Source organism: Papio anubis, chromosome 19, assembly GCF_008728515.1.
Source record: "Papio anubis isolate 15944 chromosome 19, Panubis1.0, whole genome shotgun sequence".
In the NCBI taxonomy this organism is placed as follows: Eukaryota; Metazoa; Chordata; class Mammalia; order Primates; family Cercopithecidae; genus Papio; species Papio anubis.
The window spans coordinates 45,152,653-45,173,250 of NC_044994.1; the positions used below are offsets into that span (position 1 = coordinate 45,152,653).

The 20,598-nt window shown below is 36.5% G+C and overlaps 1 protein-coding gene across 5 annotated transcripts in view; it reads left to right on the forward strand.

Annotated features, from left to right (window-relative positions):
• The window catches only part of DCC (DCC netrin 1 receptor), a 1,226,567-nt gene that overhangs the window by 728,963 nt on the left and 477,006 nt on the right, over nt 1-20,598 (forward strand). For all 5 annotated transcript variants that reach the window (XM_017951762.3, XM_017951759.3, XM_017951760.3 and 2 more), the window contains exons 6-7: nt 3,244-3,398; nt 6,315-6,435. In XM_017951762.3, the coding sequence (XP_017807251.1) occupies nt 3,244-3,398; nt 6,315-6,435 (276 nt within the window). The remainder of the gene's footprint in view (nt 1-3,243; nt 3,399-6,314; nt 6,436-20,598) is intronic.

Genomic DNA, 20,598 nt, shown 5'->3' on the forward strand with positions numbered 1-20,598 from the left:
CCAGTCTGGAAACAACAGGTGCTGGAGAGGATGTGGAGAAATAGGAACACTTTGACACTGTTGGTGGGATTGTAAACTAGTTCAACCATTATGGAAAACAGTATGATGATTCCTCAAGGATCTAGAACTAGAAGTACCATGTGACCCAGCCATCCCATTGCTGGGTATATACCCAAAGTATTAAAAATCATTCTGCTATAAAGACACATGTACATGCATGTTTATTGCTGCACTATTCACAATAGCAAAGACCTGGAATCAACCCAAATGTCTATCAGTGACTTAGAATCATTTCTGATTCACAATATTGCTATTTGATACTTCAACTCCCCATTTAAGTGAGAAAAGTTATTTTTTCCCTTGAGTGCTGTCTGATATACTGTGAAATTTTAGAGAATCTGAATAGAAATAAAGATATCAAGATAGCCAGAGAAGACAAGGCGTCCAGTGTAATGCTGGAAACCTAAGAAATATCAGAAAATTACAAAACTCAGATTAGAACTCATATACACATTTGTAAACAGGAAATAATTGTTGAGGCATCCCTGTGGCACTTAACAGTATTACAACTACAATTATACGGTTAAATCAGATTATTTTCCCCTTGGTTTATCAGAAATCACTCTATTTTATTAATATAAGAGAAGGTTTTAGGGATTCACTATGTGATCAACTTTGCTTTGTTTAGTTCCATTGAGAGAAAATAAACAGGAAAATGAGTCCTACAAACCGAAGTTGGAGAAACAGTGGATCTGCATGAAACTATTAGAAAACAGCAATCACTTAAACTCAATCATTTGTTCTTTGAGAAATTCTATTATGTAAAGCACACTATTTTTGACATTGAGATTATAGAAAACTACTCTAATTGGAGAATCAGGAAATAATAAAATTGAAAAAAAAGCAAGAGGCTACACACACACACACACACATAAACAGACATACCATATATATTTATGTATTTATATATACTTATATGCAATAATTATGTTTGCTACCAGTGATGTACTCTAATATATTTTTGCATTTATTTATTTATCATGCAATTATGCACTGTTATTTACAAACATTAACTGTTATTATTCTGAATTCTTCAAGTTATAGATGAGGATAGTAACAGGCACTTGTAGTTAGAGAAGGACTTGAGATTTAAACCCAGCCCAATCTGGCTCCATTATTTGGGCTCTTGAAACTTCTCTTTTTTTTCTTCAATATAAATTTGGTGTTCTCTTCTCTCCCTTTCTATTCTCCCTCTATAGTCCTAATCCTTTCTATCCTACTCTCTCTCTCTCTCTCTCTGTGTATACATATACATAAATGTATATATTTAAATTTTAGTCTCAACCCAGTCAATTAATTTCAAGTTCTAATGGATGTGACCCAAATTTTGAAAAACTCTAATGTAGGCATAATGATTTCAGAAACACTAAGGATGGATAGATACAGGTAGATTTTATCGCACCAGGAAAGAAGAACTTAAAGGGGGAGGAGGGTTAGAAACGTGTTTTTATTTAATGACTCTAATTGCTTATCACAATTATCTCTGATACTTTAGAAATACTATTGCATTATCCTTCTACCAGAATTTTCAAGTGGCAAAAGAGACAATTATAGCCAATCAGTTTAGTACATAAGCAGGGAATCAGACTGTCTGCCTTCACAATTTACAAGATGTATAATTTTGGGAAACTTATTTAAACACCTTGTACTTCAATCTCTCCATTAGTAAAATGGAACTAATAGAACCTGCTTCAGGTAGTGGGAGTGAGAATAATCAATATAAAGGGCTTAGGCTAATAAATTGTGCATTGTCAGCTCTCAGTAAATGTTGGGCATTGGGTAGTAAATGAACCCTTGACCAAAGTCTTTGGAAAAACAGATAGCAGAATGAACTGTTCCATATATTCAACTAATATATCTGCTCAGAGGTATTCAAGTATTATTTCTGATATATTTTGGTTTATTGTCAGTGAATTTGGCTAAGGAATCAAAAAAGCCTTATACTAAAAATATCATCAATAATTAATAAATAATTTTAGCCAAGTTGTTTAGTGCTAGAGGTCCAAATATTATTTAGTTACTAATCAGGGAAATAAGGAGAGAGAGATCATTTAGTAGGAAAAATCAGGACTTAAATCCTGGGAGTTTTTACCAGCTCTTTTATTTTTCTGGAAGGCAATGACCATCAAAGATTGAACGTTAACTTTGGTGTCAGGAGAAAGTTTGCTGATGGCTGTTAGAAAGAGCAAAATACAACAGCTACTTAAGCAAAAAATTATCACTCATCACTCATTGAGCATGACAAAAATGACATGAGATTAGAACTCATACACGTTTGTATATGAGTCTACCTTTGATAATGGCTACTAAAAATACGTATCCATTTTCTATGTGAAACAAGATCATGGGTGCTACTTCACTGTGAATTTAATCTGGCTTCTCAGTCAATATGAATATTTAAATCTGAGGTCGCTCTAAGTTTCCCCATGGAAGAGAATAAACATTACTTTTCAAAATTTCTTTCTCCTAGGCAAGGTTTTGAGGGACTAAGATTTAGTGATTCATTAGTAAAGATGTGTTATTTGTAATTTTCATTCAATTGCAAATTTCCATCATAGAATAACTAGTGTTATGATAATTAAGAAATGAAATTAAATTAGTATATCACATACCATGCTGAGAAAAGAATAATACAGTATAGTTAATACACTACAATAGGTAATTGCTAAGACAATAAGAATGTGGCCACAGTAAAGGTGATATAGGCTTTGTGTAGTTCCCTATTACTATAGCCAGTTTCAACAGAAAATGAGTCCATCACATTAACTCAATCCTAATGAAACTAGAATTACAGGACAACTGAGCTTTCTCATCTTATACTCTGGGTTGTCTCAGTTCTACCAACTTCCCTTTCTTTACTTCATCAGAATAGTTTCCAGAGACTTATGTACTTTTCAGCATGTAAGTCAATTGGATACAAAACACATGGGTGTTCAGAATGTTTATTATGTATGTTTTTTTTTTTTTTCTCAAATAGTGTTTCCTTTTTTCTTTCCTTGTGGCATTTGGGGGAACAAAAGACTTGTTTTATAATAGTTCCTGTATAATAAGCTAAGGGCTTAGGGAATTATTTGAATTACAAATATTTTCTATCCCAGAGCAGTGTTTTAAACTCAGCGAAGACCTCAGCAGCATGCAAGTTCACATCCCCACCCACTCACTTTTTTTTTTCTGTCTTTGCAGTTCCGCCATGGTTTTTAAATCATCCTTCCAACCTCTATGCCTATGAAAGCATGGATATTGAGTTTGAATGTACAGTCTCTGGAAAGCCTGTGCCCACTGTGAATTGGATGAAGAATGGAGATGTGGTCATTCCTAGTGATTATTTTCAGATAGTGGTAATTATTTTGTTTCATATTTGTTTTTTAATCCCATTCATTGTTTTCTATTTTTTTTCACTTGTTTTTATTTCCTGAAAAAAAAAATGGTTCCTGTTGGAGATATTTTGTGATGTAAGAAAATTATTCAAATAAAGCAAATTATTTTCTAGACATAAGAATTTTTGAACTGAAAAAGAGTGATCAGAGAGTTCAGCCCCCTGGTTTTACAGACAAGACTTTAAAACATACAAACAAACAAAAATAAACGAAATACAGAGAGCCTAAGAATTTCCGAGTAGCTTCACAGTTTCACTGCTGGTTTATCAAAGAGAGTTTAGAATCTAGTTCTAGATTTAAGCCAAGAATCCCTTACTTCTTTGACTTTTACCCATTTTAATACAGTTTTATAAGATATGTTACTTATGATTATGAAAGTCTTCACTTGGTAAGACAGACAGCTTTTGTCTTCCTACCCTGCCTCATAGGACCAGCTTATCCTACATGAACAGTTGAGAAGGGCAGTGGTGATGTGGTGATAAGGACAGTGGGTGCTGGTGGCATTGGTGGCTGCAGTGATAGAGAGGCGGTGAAGAACCACAGTACACATTGCTTTGTAATTTTGAATACTGGAATGAATTGAAGCTAAGATGAATAACTTTTATAGTTTCCTATAAGGTTGAGTTCATTTTCTATCCCTATTGTGGGAGATAATATGGATAGTGGTACTGTATTCACTGAGTTGTTGCCCTGGTACACAGTGAGTGCTCAATAACTTCCATTATTGTAGATTTTGCTGTTACTGGCTGAATGCTTGTCTCATTTTCAAACGCTCTATGAAAACTCACTTATAGGTATAGGTTAGCACTGGAGGTTCTGACTAGGTATATGAATATATGAGAATGATAAAAAGTTCTTTTCAAATAGCAAAGAAATTGAAGCTTCCCAGCACTTTGGGAGGCTGAGGCGAGCGGATGATGAGGTCAGGAGATGGAGACCATCCTGGCTAACACGGTGAAACCCTGTCTCTACTAAAAATACAAAAAAAAATTAGCCGGGCGTGGTGGCAGGCGCCTGTAGACCCACCTACTTGGGAGACTGAGGCAGGAGAATGGCGTGAACCCAGGAGGCAGAGCTTGCAGTGAGCCGAGATCTCGCCACTGCACTCCAGCCTGGGCGACAGAGTGAGACTCCGTCTCAAAAAAATTAATTAATTAATTAGTTAATTAATTAAATATAAAAAATAAAAGAACTTGCAGCTAAAGAAGAGGGTTTTAGGTCTACTTATGTTTGAGATGCAGACATGACACTTTCAAAGAGTTTGAGATGCAGACATGACACTTTCAAAGAGCTGTAATCTAAGCCAGATCTCCCGGGCAGAATGAGATTAGAGCATAGTCATCCTATGAGTCCAGACACAAGCTTTCTCCATCATATTGCAATGGACTTTGTTGCAAAGTGCCTCTTCCACAATCAGTCGACTTTCAGAAACTTTCATAGTATCTGTGTGCATGCATGTTGGCCTATTATAAAGGTTCTTAAGGAATAAATCCATAAAGGACATTTTATCACTTTTATCACCACTTATTATTTTTTACTTTTAGTTGCATTTGTTTAATTGGTTAGAAATAGAGTAAGAAAGATAAAATTTTAACTTTTAAATACCAGAGTGATCCATTATTTCCTTTAAAGGCGATGCTATTTCCACTACTGCTGAATTAAAAATGATCTGCCAATGGGCACCTTAAAAAGTGTTGCATATGCCTGAGAGATATGCTACTTACACTTAAAGGACATTTTTCAGTGCCCTTAAGAACACATTGTAAAAGGCAACATTTATTTTTTTCTACATTTTGAATATAATCTTTCTCCCAGCATGACTCATTACAGTCAACCTATTTAAATTCTTCTTTTATAGGTGAAAGAAAATGTAAGGTATTGCTCTATTTGCATTACATTGTGCTTAAAATTATTTCCTCAACAGCTCCAGAAATTTGAAAGCCATTGTCTGTCACACACATAACACTGAGCACACAAAGTAAGTTATATGAAAATTCTTAATTAGAAGTTAGCCAGCTTTATCAAAGAATTTTACATCAGCTAGGAATTGACTACAAGACACTAAAAACAATTAAGAATTCCCCATGAGGTAATATTTATCTCTTAATGACTTCAGGGGAGCTAATTTAACACGTTTCACTTACTTAACTAATTCTTACACTAATATTGAAGATAAACTGAGTTAGTATAATTAAATGCTATCTCTGGATCATTTTATCATCCATCCTTGAAAAATATGATGGCTCAATTTCTAAATAAAAGGAGTTAATGTCGCTGTATTTAATCTATAAAGGTGAAACATTTCAGCCATACAACAAGAACCACATGGGTATAAAATATCCACCATATTCCCCTCTCCAAACCCCAAAAGGGTATATGTCAAAGCCATTACAATTTTTAAAGAATTTTTAGACATTTTTCTGGGCAAACACTTCCAGAAAATATCCAACTTTGATTTGTTCTCTATTTATAGCCTTCTTTTTTTTCCCTCAGCAGCTACTAAACCTGAACTTCCTTCAATAACAAATAAAAAAGTGAGATTTCTTTTTCATGCTAATCTTTGTTTCTTCTATACCTAAAAAAGACTTGTCTGTTGACTGCTCATTTAGGTATTGAGGATGATGCGTATTTTTGTCAGCATATTTTTTTAATGTAGCTCTTGGTTAAACTGATGCCTGTGAATTCAGAAAAGAAAATTGGGAATGTGTGACGTTACCCAGGTGGCATAGGGCATGTCTGCAAAGCTGAGACACCTCAGGGCCTCTCCTCTTGTTTCTTCTGTGGTGTTTTATTAAACTTTGGTCTCATCTAAGGTCATTTTGTCACCTTGAGTTTTTTGCTTTCTAAAATATTTCACCTGCTTTTTCTTTTCCCTAGGGAGGAAGCAACTTACGGATACTTGGGGTGGTGAAGTCAGACGAAGGCTTTTATCAATGTGTGGCTGAAAATGAGGCTGGAAATGCCCAGACCAGTGCACAGCTCATTGTTCCTAAGCCTGGTAAGACGATGGGAACTTTGCTTTGGTACCTGGAATGAAAATTATGCATAGTCTGTTTATAAAATCCATATTGTTTTCCCTACCCCTCAAAGGCAATATGGCAATATGAAATTATTTAATTAATTGAGGTGTATAATTGTGTATTGATGACATATTCCTTCTAGAAAATCATGTGCATATGTATATGTGTATATAAAATCTCCAATGAGATACAGTCATCATGAATAATAGGGCCTCTGGTTTTCAAGGCAATAACCACTAAATCATTACCTTCTCCCTCTTTTATGGTCTGCCTTTCTTCCCAGCATTCCATTTAAATATAAAAGATATAATATATACCTTGCATATATGTTATGTGTATATTTTAGTTATATATGTGAATATATACATACACACATCTATAAATACATATACATAAGGGCTATACATATTTTCTTATATGTAATCTTGAATCAATGATTATTATATAATCTTGAATCAATGGAAGTTGGCAGAAAAATAGATAAAACCACTTGAAAGTAAGGCCCTCTTTCTCTTATCTTCTTTTAATTAGTGTATTAGTCTGTTCTCGTACTGCTGTAGAGAAATATCTGATACTGGGTAATTTATAAAGAGAAGAGGTTTAATTGGCTCATGATTCTGCAGGCTGTATAGGAAGCATGATGCTGGCCATCTGCTGGGCTTCTGGGGAGGCCTCAGGAAACTTTAGATCAAGGCAGAAGGTGAAGGGGAAGCAAGCGCATCTTATGTGGCTGGTGCAGGAGAAAGGTGTGTGTGGGGGAAGTGCTACATACTTTTAAGCAACCAGATCTCATGAGAACTCAGTCACTATCAGGAGAACAGTACCAGCAGGAAAATCTGCCCCTGTGATCTAATTACCCCCTCATCAGGCCCCACCTCCAACACTGGGGATTACAATTTGACATGAGATTTCGGTGGGGACACAGATTCAGACCATATCAGGTAGATCTTGAAAAATTACACTTTTTAATTATAATTATAAAAAGTGTCATTTTGTTTTATAGTCCTTTGGAAGTTTAATATAGTGCTGAATTATAGAATTCTAGAATAATTCTGGGCACAGTGGCTCATGCCTATAATTCCAGCTCTTTGGGACCAGGAATTTGAGACCAATATGGACAACATGGCAAGACTTTGTCTGTACTGAAAATTAAAAATAAATAAATAAATAAAAACTAGCTGGGCATGGTGGCAGCCACCTGTAGCCCAGCTACTTGGGAGGCTGAAGCAGGACAATCGTTTGAGCCCAGGGTGTTGAAGCTGTAGTGAGCTATGATCACACTACTGCACTACAACCTGGGCAACAGAGCAAGACTCTGTCTCCAAAAACAAAACAAAACAAAAACTAGAATAAACTGATATTAGACCCATTATGTAACAGCTCTAAAACAACACAATTTCTTGGGAGGAGAGACAAAAATAAAAGCAAAAGAACCATCCTGCTGCTCTGAAATGATTAACACTAAAGAAGGTTAAAACAGGGACAAGACAGTTGTTTATGCACATCCAAATACTTTCAAATATTAATATCTCCCATGAAAATTATCTGTCATGTTACATATATTTCAACTCTTTTGGACCAATTTCCTTCCTTTTGACATGGCTCACTTTTGTGTTAATCTTTTCCTGAAGTAAGTTTAATAGAAAGTAGGAAAAACATATAAGACATAGTCTTTCTTTGGCTTTTATCATTTAAAATATGCCTATGAAGTCTTTATATTTTATGCACCCCAGCCAGTTATCTGAAGATTCATAGCAATGCTCACAAGGATGACTTTCTCCTTTTCCCTTGATTGAAATAAAAATAAAAGAACTATAGAGCAACAATGCCAAATGAGTAAAGAAGCCAAAGGAACTATGTAGGAATTAAAAGGGGGCAATTAACTCTTGCTCGAGATATGAGTTTCTCTGATGGACTTCTTTTCCCTCCATCTGATGTGCTTACATGTCAGTGTAGCTTCATTTGTGTGACTAAGTATATTATTTTCTGCTGAACTAGTAATGGATGAGTAGGAGAAAAGGAACCTTTAAAATCAGGGTCTCTAATGTGAGTCACACTTTAAAAACTGTACCATATCGTTAGTAACAAAAGTATGGATGCCTTTAAGCTGATACTGGCTGCTACACAAGTCACAGAACAAGAGAATTGTAGATAAGTTTGATTTTTCAGCTAAGGCCACAAAGCTGAGGACAGTGTGATATATGTGATTTCATATTTCTAAAGGAGGTGTAAGATGTATCCTCTTATCACTTGGCACTGACCAAAGAAGCCCAGTGAGCATCCCTGCAACTACTCACAGGGAGGGAGCATTCTTCGAAGTGCTAGAATTCATAGGATGAGAGGTTGTCATGGTATTTTCTCTCCTGTACAAGCCAAGTTATACAGACTCCAAGAAAACCTTTTAGACAGAGTGTGTGTGTGTGTTGCTGGGGGCTAATTGCAAAAATGGGAAATGGGCAACTTTATTCTGCTGTTTCATGGTCTATACAAACCTGCCCCCAATGTCTGAGGAAGCTGAGAGACCAAAGAAAAAGGCTGACAAATTCAGTTTCTTAGAAATATTTAATAAGACTTATGAACAGGAGCCATATTTGTGTCTCTGGCAGTGCTGAGACAACGTGGTGGATCCCCATGCCACTAGCCCCCAGACCCAGGGCTTATATACCATAGGGGAGAGGTGGCTTAGAAGGGAAGTGTGAGATGATGGAAGTACAGTTACACCAAAGTTTTCTGACCTAATGGCAGGATTTATGGTAAGTACCTGCTGTTACACAAGGAACGATAGATAAACAGGAAATCTTATAGGCTTCCCAGAAGAAGGGTTAATCAGAAGCCAACAAACATGGTGGATTAGCTTCCAAGATGGAGTTGCTTTAGCCTCCACACTGGCTGGAAACCACTTGGAGCTGTCCACAATGCAGGGAAGAGAAAGGAGAGGACAACATTGGGAAGGAGCTCTATTTCCACCCTTGAGAAGAACAAGGGTGTCAGTTCTACTTGAAGAAGGCAAGGCTGCAGGTTTCTTGAAAGGACTTTGCCCAAGAGGTCCTGTCTGCTGAGGCTGTCCCAACCAAGATACTAGAGTGATGCTGCCTGGATGGAGCTGAGCCTGGAGGGTGGTGCAGGTCAGCCAGAGAGTGCTTTGCCAACTCCAGCAGGGGTCCAGTGACTGCATTTCTAAGGTGGGAATTTTCTTAAGAACTCACAGAACTGCTCCACAAAAGAAAGAAGCATGCAGAAACCTTCCATGAGTGTGGACTTTTGAAAGGGCAAGCTGAGAAAAGCAGTCTTTGTCTCTTTATTCCAAATTCATCCTCCCCTCTCTGACCCTGAGGAAGCCCTACATAGAAGGCAGAAGCGAACTGAGAGACTGAAACACAGATGATAGGCAGTCCTACTGCCGCCTTCCCTATTTACAATCTATGCCTGCTTGGAGAGATGGAAAGAAATTTTAAACTATTAGGTGAATGTTTTGATTTAGATCTCACTGAGGTGTTTGTGTGTTGTGGGGTGGGGGGTTCTGTTTGTTTTGTTTTCGAATACCTGAAGATAAAGCTTTTTAAAAAAATTTATTTATTTATTATTTATTTATTTATTTATTTATTTATTTATTTATTTAGGCAGAGTCTCACTCTGTGGCCCAGGCTGGAGTGCAATGGCACAATACCAGCTCACTGCAACCTTGGCCTCTCAGGTTCAAGTGATTCTCCTCTCTCAGCCTCCCGGGTAGCTGGGATTACAGGTTCCCACCATCAAGCCCAGCTATTTTTTTTTTTTTTTCAATAGAGACAGCGTATCACCAGGTTAGCCAGGCTAGTCTTGAACTCCTGACCTCAGGTGGTCCACCTGCCTTGGCCTCCCAAAGTGCTGGGATTACAGGCATGAGCCGCCACGCCCGCCAATAAGGCTTTTTAAATACTTACCTCACCCCAGGACCAGAGGATGGACCCAAGTTACAATCAGGGTTGGGAGGACAGAGCTGACAGTGTGTGTTTGAAGATGGATTACAGCAGAAAAATAGAAAGCTATTTCCTTCTAATTTCCAATAGTTCAGCTTATTCAATCAACCTTTTATAGATGTTCAATTTCACTTATAACAGGAACTCTACAGGAGGCCTCTAATTCATGGTATCTTGCATTCCACTTGGGCCTGATTTGTTTAGGTCTATGTGACCATAAAGTGTCAAGGCTCCCTTCAGCAGAAATGGCATTTAACTCCTCACTAGAGCCCAGGAAAATCTCGATAATTCATTTATTTTCCATCTAGATGGTAGAGTGTTGTCAGTGGCTTCTACACTCTTGGTCGTTGTTTATTGTATTTGGCATTGGATTCAAAAGAAAGTAAAAGAAAATGAAGATAAAAATCTGAAAGTGTGATAGGACACCGTTGAGACTGTCTTACATTTCCCTCTTACATATGATGGATTGCTTTTTCCTGGCTATTTAATCAGGTCTTCAAAGAATGCCACTCCAATTCCTCAGAGATGCAGCACAGGCCGTGTACACAGATGGTAGAGAGACCAGCTATAAATATAAATTAAGCAATGAGGCTGACCATGGTGGGAAGAACATAGCCCTCTCTGTTTAAGTTTCGACAATAAATGGTCACCATATATTTTGAAGTACATTGTGGGCCTGCATTACCCAGCTGTTCAGCTTTAGCCTGTCCACAGGCTTGTGGCTGAGAGTTACTCTTGGCAACCATAACAATCTGCTTCTCACTGAAGTACAGACAATGACCTATTTGAGCCAGTGTCTGTAGTTGTTGGATATTTACATAAGCCTAATGAAGTTTCAACATAGTCTTTTACATATAGTTACCTATTCCCTCTTTAGAAATTAGTGACTTAGGAAATAAAATGAACATAGTCTGCTAAATTAAATTGAGTTAATGACTTGTTTTTCTCTCCAAAAAATGCTAGGGAAAATTATTTGAAATGTACGCATTTTCAAATGTGAAATATATACATGGTTTCCTCTAGATAAAGATCAAGATAAAAATCAAGGAGATCAATGGCATTTTAAAAAATCATTATAGGAGGTTCTATCAATAATGGTACATAAGTAACATAACGCCATACACACAGTCCTATCTATTTATGCAATTATTTATTTTCTGTCTCTCTCTATAGAACATGCACACACACATGCACAAATAGAGGATGGCTTCCTGCACACATGACACTTTGCACATATTACATTAAAAATATGGGGCCATATTGTATAAGCAGCGGTAATGGCAAGTTAATTCAGTTTAGCTGATTTATATGATGTGTATTGTCTATTAATCTCTCATTAGATCTGGGGACAGAGTTTTATTGTTGTTTGTTTTAATTTTTGAGGGGGAGGGCAGCATGATGGCTAAGAAGTCTCCTTTCTAAATAAGATATTATTGCTGCAAGTATACTATTCAGTGAATAGTCTAGCAAAAATGTGTTAAGAGTCAATGTGTTAGGGCTGGGTGCGATGGCTCATGCCTGTAATCCCAGCTCTTTGGGAGGACGAGGTGGGCAGATCACCTGAGTCAGGAGTTTGAGACCAGCCTGGCTAACGTGGCGAAACTCCGTCTCTACTAAAAATACAGAATTAATTGGGCATGGTGGCACATGCCTGTAATCCCAGCTACTTGGGAGGCTGAGGCAGGAGAATTAGTTGAACCTGGGAGACAGAGATTACAGTGAGCCAGGATCAAACTACTGCACTCCAGCCTGGGCAGCAGAGCGAGACTCCATCTCAAGAGAGAGAGAGAGAGAAAAAAAAAAAAAGAGTCAATGTATTAGGTGTTACAAGAATAAGAAGTTTCAGTAGCCAGAGTTGCGAACAGGTAAGCAATAAGTTAAGATCCCATTGGCATACTGGATGGTGATAAATCAATTACTCCCATGTCACCATCCAGTAAATTGTAGTGCAAGTAGGTAGTAATTAAATTAAGGACACTATTTGGTAGCCTAGAAGTTAGCAATTGTCTGGAGCTGGGGAGCAGGAGATGGGGAGCAAGGCAGGAACAAATAATAAGATGAATTTAATATGTTAGTTACCTCTGAGTTTCTTATCGTGGTTCTAGCTGTTGTGTGGCATTCCGTTTTCTGACAGTGTCGGCAGTGGAAAGTTGTTGCAAGTAACTGACTGCTGAGCAGGGAAGTGGAGGGCCATGGAACTGGGAATGCACCTACAATAGGGGCATATATAGCCTGGGATGTGTTTAATATAGTGGCATAAATGAGTGAAGACCGAATAAAGTTGCCATGGGAAGAAATAATGTATTCATTATATTCTACCATGTACAAAAAGGCTGTAGGAAAAATCCATATAATCATAACAATAATAAATGCTATTATAGATATTTCCCAAAATGTAGATTTGCTTGGGCAAGATGTAGAGTCTGTGTCTCAGTTAATATTGCATATTTGGCTGTGTGGTAAAATAGACAGAGCATAGAATTTGGAGTCAATTTAAGTAGAAATCACAGCTCTATCACATATTAGCTGTGTGACATTAGGCCAGACACTTAATTCTAAGCCTCAATATTATATCCTGCAAAATGTGGATAGTACTATCTATGCCATCAGTTTGATGGGAGAATTAAATCAGAATAATGTAAGCAAGACACATATCACATCTACCACATAGTAACTGCTCAGTAAATGTAATCTGCACATTTGATCTTCTTTCATCTAAGATATATGCCTACTTTTACGCAAGCATGGTTTCTTTTATTCATTCATTTGTCAAATATTTTTGTAGGCCTACTCTCTGCTAAATACTCTGTTAACTATTGGGGAAGTAAATTGAAAATAAAAAAAGAGATACATTTCCCACTTTAAAAAAAATCACATTTTTATTGGAAGAGGAAGACAAATTTAAAAATAAATAAATGTTAATTTTATTTTTTCCCTCTAACATTGGTTAAAAAAAATAGTTCCACTGTAGTAGGGGAAATATATTGGTTAGACATTTAGAAAAATGAGAAGCATTATCAATTATCTGTCCTCCCCTGGAAAAGGTTACTGATTACAAATGATGTTGAATTTAAAACATTTTATTAAGGCAGTATATCATATAGCTTGGAATTCACAAGGGTCAATCATGAACATCAAGGCATAAAACCAGAAGTATTTTATATCTGTTTTCATGAGTTGTTCCTTATAAGTATGAGAAGAATACCTAGAAATCCAAATGGACAAAAGGAATATACTAATAAAATTGTATATATATTATAATATAATTACATTATAATTATAGTGTTTCCTACTACATGTTGATTCTGATAAAGTAACTTTACTGGAATTCATTGTGAAACAATGAACATTGAATAATTAGTTCAATTATTAAGATCTGTTGGAATTTATTTTTTCAGTGTAATAGCACCTAAGAAACTACATATGAGTGATTGAATCTAAAGGGCTGTACTTCTTACTTTGATATTAGTTGCTGCTGGAGAATTAAGATAAACTTTGTCTCTTAGTATGAGAAAAGTTACTATGATTTAAATGCCTAATTGTGTTTAGTGTAGGATCAAATTGTTCCTGGAGTTCTGTAACTAATTTAGAAGAGCCAATTCCATGTGCCATACTACAATGTTAATGGAACCAAGCAGGTAAATGGGTCCTTACAGTTTTCTCACACAAACAGAGATGCTCGTTAACACTACAGAATTTCTCTTTAAAGTTCCATCATTGGTACAAATGCATAAAAGTGCAACTTAATATTTTTGAAACATATTGCAGTGATATTATAGTTCATAAGCTTCCCTGGAACATTTTCCTTTATAAGCCTTGGTAATTAATTGTAGCTAAGAAGATACAGAGCCAAGGTTTTTCAAAGTGGCTGTGTTAACTTCAGCATATCTGACCATAAATTTATTCAATAAATTGTAAAATTATTTTGGCTTCTGAAGTTAAAAATAAGAGGAAAGTAATGTATTTTTTTTTTTTAATTTTCTACTTCAAAGTCTCCCTCCCATTAGATAAGTGTTGACACCCATGCTAACATTTTCCCTGAGTGAGTCATTGATAGTCTAAGTTTGGCATAAAGCAGTCATTTGATCTTTGACCATATAATACTCACCTAGTGTATGAGATATGTCCACATCTCGTTTCTGCACTCTTATCCAGTTTACTTGTAGAGATTCAAAAATGTATTGGAATATAGTGTATATTTATGAAGAGATTCTTAGGCAATATTGCCTAATCTTTCCAACTCTCTATTTCTTTAGCTGTAAAATTCAGTAGATAATTCTCTCAAAGATTTAGTGCAATAAATGTATGTAAAAGGGATTTGTGGGCTGTAAATTGCCACACAAATGTTAGCTATTATGAAGTCTTTTGTTGGTTTTGTTTAGTCTCAAGAAAAATAACAGGCATTTATTGGGAAGGATAAAATGATAGCTGTCTTCTAGTATATTTTTCTACCCTACGAGAAAATAATTAGTAAACACATATTTTAATGACAATGTCCATTCAAAATTTAGGTTTTTAGCTTAGTGGATAAGGTTAAGGGAAAAGTCCTGTTTCAAAATGACTGCTAGTAGAAAGATTTGTAGCACGGTTTGCAGTATCAGTTTAATAATGACTTGCTCATGCCAGTTTTATGTAGGCAGAGGTTTCTCAGCAAATAAAGCCTTGTCATTCACCTTGTCCTTCATTCAGCATGTGCTTCAGGTAGGAAACCAGCTCAGTGCTAATCAAGAGGATATGGCTGTATGGCAGACTTTGAAATTAGAAATGAATTCTACAGTAATATGAATGTACTGAGACCAGTGATAACTATAAATCCATACAATATGGAAAACTTGATAGATTCATAAATATTGATCACATCATACTTCAGTGGTAAATATACCAAAGAGTGTTATCCCATATCTTTTTTTTTAGCTCTCTATAGTAGAAAAAGCGGAAGAGAAGAATGCTGATTTTTATACTGAATCCAAATGATTTTGACTTTGAACTTGCTATATTTTTATCTTTCACCTGTATATCACCATTTGCTGAAAGATGTGTGAGTGCACACAAAACACACATACATATAGATTATATATTATGTAGATGCTGTGCATGTGTGTATACACAGAAAGAGATATATATTCCTTTTGATTAGAGAAGTCTTATTTCCTGGGGAAAAGAAGGTTAATGAGATGAACTATAACCCCCATCAGTGCACCTGCAACTGATTTCAAGGCGGTTGCAATTGGTACTATTTCCCTCCCGCTACCCACTATAAATTCCTCTTACCCTCAGCTAGCATCTCTGCTAGTTTCTGTGGCTTACCTGGTAGGTAGACCCAAACTCCTGTCCCTTTATTGGTCATATATACTGTACTAGCCAATACATCATCAAAATTGGGGAAGGGAGTATCAAGAGGTACTCCAGTAGATTGTCAGAATGCCAATCATATTTTCCCTCTTTCCCAACTCCTCTTAATGACCTGGGTAATTATTTTTGCTAGGATAGTATCTTGCCTTGCCTGCTGGTATTTTGGCACCAGAAGTCTGATACGACAAGGCAGCAGCAATAGCTCAAATTTCAATGATAGAAGCATTCCTCCTTTTTGAATTAGGACTTCTAAGTCTACAAGCCGAGTCATAGGGGTGGTAAACACAGATTCTTCAAATGGGTCACTGGAGTCATGGTAAGCAGTTCTCTGCCTACTTCAATCTCTTGTGTTTGTTTAGTCTACCTATTGAGGACATGGTACCATATACTGGCCATTGATCTAGACATACTGGACCCTAGAAGAAGGTATTCCTTTTGCTTAGGGTATGATCTCCAGCCTGGCTCCTTAATTGCACCTCTGAAGACTTTACTTTGGCTATATCAAGTCAGCAGCTATTGTTGATATGTGATCCCATGGCAATACATTTATGCCTATCCCTCTTTTTCTATAGAGTAAGTTATTTGATCATTGTCAATATAATGAGGGATTACTTGGTCTCAAATACTTTGAGTTCTGAGATAGTGGTGCAGGTAGAAGCCCTGAGAATAGGAAAAGCAACACATTCCCAAAGTATGTTTTTATTTAAGTCAAGATGAATTTCCAACCTTTCCAGAGTAGAAGAAGTGCAAGTAAACATGTCACCCAGAGGCTGGTTGGTTTTCTTAAGGAACAGTGATTTATTGGGAGCTCAGCATTTGTCTCTGTTGCTAGGAGATTGGGCATACAGCAGTGGTGGCAGCTTCTGGTGAGTAGCAGCAATCGTGTAGGATTAGAGCCTATGCCAGTGAGCAGTGCATAGGTTCCATTCCTGCCTCTGTAGCCTTATCATTCGTGCACCTTTATGCTACCATTGGAGGCTGGCTGATGTCAACTGGCTGAATTGTTACATCTACATAATTACTTAGTGACTCTTCCATCAATTATACAATCTGGTGTTTACAGGGGATTTGAAGTTTTTTTTTGTTTGTTTTAACTTGGTGTTCACTCCTGTGGGCCTATCCACATGCCCTTTTCCCAAACCTTTTTGCTCCTGATCTTTCCATCACTGGCCAATCAGCCAAGCTGTTTGACCTTGTTCATAAGTCTATAAGTCTATATATGCAGTCCTACCTTGAGCCTTTTGTATTTTCATATAAAGTAGGTGATGTGGTGTACTCAACATTCTACCTTGGGAAAGTTCTCTTTATCACTTTCTTTTGGAGCTATCCTTCACTGAGCTTCACCCCATCCAATCTGGGGTGTACCCACATACCCACAGACCAAGCTGACCACCTGGTCATAAGTGTGAGCTGAAGGGGAAGATAGTTGTACAATAGTGATTGAAAACATGGAGGTCTGGGCCCCTGCTGTTATGTCCTCTGGTCCCGTTTTTCCCTGATGCCAAATGTAATTCATCCCATGAACTGATGATGGTTCTGTCTGACTTTATAACTAGGTGCATCTCAGAGAACCCAGCTCATGATGAGCAGTTCTGGTCAGTGGACTCTCTGATGGTTATTTTTTTCTTACTTTGTGAGTAAGGAAACTACTGCACAGAAAAGTTAACTAACTTGTCCAAGATCACACAGCTAGCAAAACGTCTGACTTTTCAGCCTACTTTCTCAGCCATTATGTTATAATGAGTCTGTCTGCTCAGGCTTTGTCCACACATGGAGGCTTCTCAGAAAAATGGGTGATATTTCAGATTTATTTGAGTCTAGTCAGACTAGTTTTAGAATTACTAATAAAGGTTAAAGGCTGGAAATTAATTTTAAAAGTCTAGGATTCTGCCACTCAAATGGTCTCTGTTCAACTTTCAAATATGCTAGAGCCCATTGCTAAGTGTGGGTTAAATGTGTGAACTGTTTTGAGTCTTAAAGGTGAATATCACATAATTCTTGCTATCCAGAAATCCATAGTTTAACAAAGAGTAAATTCAATATAACTAATCTTAATTATCAAATGCAATTAAAGCATAGTGATTTGCAATGCTATACTAATTATTCAATGTTTATTGAATACCCAGAAATATATAAAGAATCATAAATTAGGGTGTTGTGATATGCACCTGCAGTCCCAGCTACTTGGGAGATTGAGATGGGAGGAGCACTTGATCCCAGAAGATTGAGACTGCAGTGAAATATGATGAGGTCACTGCACTCCAGCCTGGGCAACAGAGCAAGACCCTATCTTATAAGTAAGTAAGTAAATAAATAAATTTTACCTAGATACTGATTTTTTAACAAAGAAATTAGAGATGTTAGATACAATTCAAAGAAATTTTAAGTCCTTAAAGTTAGTGTTATTACTCCTCAAACATAACACAGCCAGTGACTGACATACTATTTTTTGGTTTTGACCCTATCTTACAAGGATGATAGTATCATTTGTCACACAAAATGACAAAGCTTCTATTGTTTTGAAAAGCTCTTGTACTTACTGTTCTATTTGGTTTAAGTGAAAAGCTCTAGGTTACAATCTAGGTTAAAAAAAGAGATTTTTTTTTTCATTTAAAGTATCTATTGAGAGTTCTTTAGCTTATAATATAGTTCCATCAAACCATAATTAATCAGCCTAAATAGTACACGCAATACACAGCTGTCTTTGTTACTTTGTGTTGACAAATATATACCAAGAATCTATAGGTGACCCTAACTTTACCTGAAACATTGACAAAAGATATTTTTTCATCTAGATGATCGTCTATGATGAATGTAAGAACATTCACTTGAAATTAAAGGGACCCATCCTCAAATTAAAACACATGTCATTATAAAGCAAGGAAAGTCCAATAGAAAAGCCAGTTTCTGATATTTCTTGATATTCTTCAGGCCCAGTTCCTATTTAAATTGACCTACCTGCTAATCAGAACTGATGTCTTCAGTGCTGGCAGACATCAACTGAGTGTATGTGTATGAAAATGTACCAAAGCAGAACAAACTATTTTGAACAAGGAAGAGTGATTCTTTCTCTGATTTTCTCCTAACAGTATGGCACTTAGTTTTAAGGAAAATGAAATAAAAGTACTATGTAGCTTATTTCATATTCTTCTCTTGCCTTGTCTTCTTGATTTCATAAATGGAAAAAAAGAATGGATAACAGAATTGGTAGCCCATACATAAGCCTTTTGATCTCATGAATTCCATATCCATTTTTTGACATGTAGACCACCTGCTTTCTTATTATACTTGAGCCTTACTTCTCATTATTTAATATGAGGCTTTGAACCCAATTTGATCAAATATTTTAGGTCTTTACTACACTTGCTTAGACAGAAACAGATGAGCCTTGAGGAAATTCAACTGATAAAAATGGTAACTATCTTTTTGCTTTACTAAATCAAGAAAATAACAAACCTAAAACCTCATACTAATGATGTAGTTACTTTGCACATGAAACATCCTAGAAAAATTTATTTCTACTTTCTGAATGCAGGTGTTAAGTGGATGCTTAAAGTCCTAGTCTAATAGGGAAGTTTGGCATAGAACAAATGTATTTTGAATCCCAGGAGTATATAAGTGCAAGATATAGGGGTAAGAAAAAGGAGGTAGCACAAAGGAGAACTTAAGCAACTCTTTCAATGGGAAGAGGAATTCATTGCTGAAGATGTGACATCTGAACTGAAATGGACTTTGAAGTAGGGATATGGTTTGGCCAAGCCTCCAAGGGCAAAGAAATGGCTGGTAGAAGAAACATTACATACAACACATGGGAGCATAGAGCAGAAGCAAAAGTATGTATTCAGCAAATTACATGTGGTTCTGTAAGGCCGTAGAGATATGCAGGGGCTGGATCACAAATTATGTTTTAAAATATACAAAGAAAATTGGACTTGTTTTCTAGACTCTGTGGGATAGAGATGGATAAATGTAAAAGATAAGCTTACTTCTATTTGTGTTTTGTAAAGGTAACTTTGGAAGCTGTGTGAGTTGGCAGGAGTGGAAAGAGGGACTAGAAATATTGAAACTGATTGGAAAGCTGTATCATCAGTAGGCTAAGCAAGAGGGGATGAAGTCATTGACCACAACTGTGCAAGAAGAGTGAGTTGTATTAGAAGGTCCTTACAACTTGGAGATTGTGATGAATATGTACAGATGGATTAGAAATGAGGGCTGATTCCTAAATTCTTGACTTAACTGAATGGATGGTAAAGTCATCACTTAAGAAAGAGGAAGAATGACTTAAGTCCATCTTGACAGAACCTGGATTCTGAGTCCTTTGAGGGCCCATGTCTTGATCATCTTTGTATTTCCAGCATGAGTAAAGGGCCTGACAATGACAGACTCTCAATTACTCATTAGGAAGCCTAAAAGGCAAATATTTTGTTTTACTGATTAACTGCTAATGCCGGGTATAAACTATGATATTGTAAAAGATGAAGCAAAGGAAGTAAATATCCCAAAGACTTCAAAACATGTAATTGAGAAATTTATAATCAAAATAGGCAAAACTAATAGACTTACTGAAAAGCACATTTTGCTTTGTGTGTTAGAGAGATCAGAGCAGGAGGACAGATGAATGCAGAATATTTTGTAATATCTCCAGAGGGAAATAATTATGGCCTAAACTGAGTGGCAACTCTGCTCATGGAGAGAATGATGAATTCAAAGAATTATATGGAAGAGGAAATGGTTAGCAGTTTGCATTTGAATTGAAAAGGAGCTTTTGATGCTGACTGGGAATTCTGTAAGCTATTGGCATTGCTGATGGTAATGAAAAGCTTAAGGGAG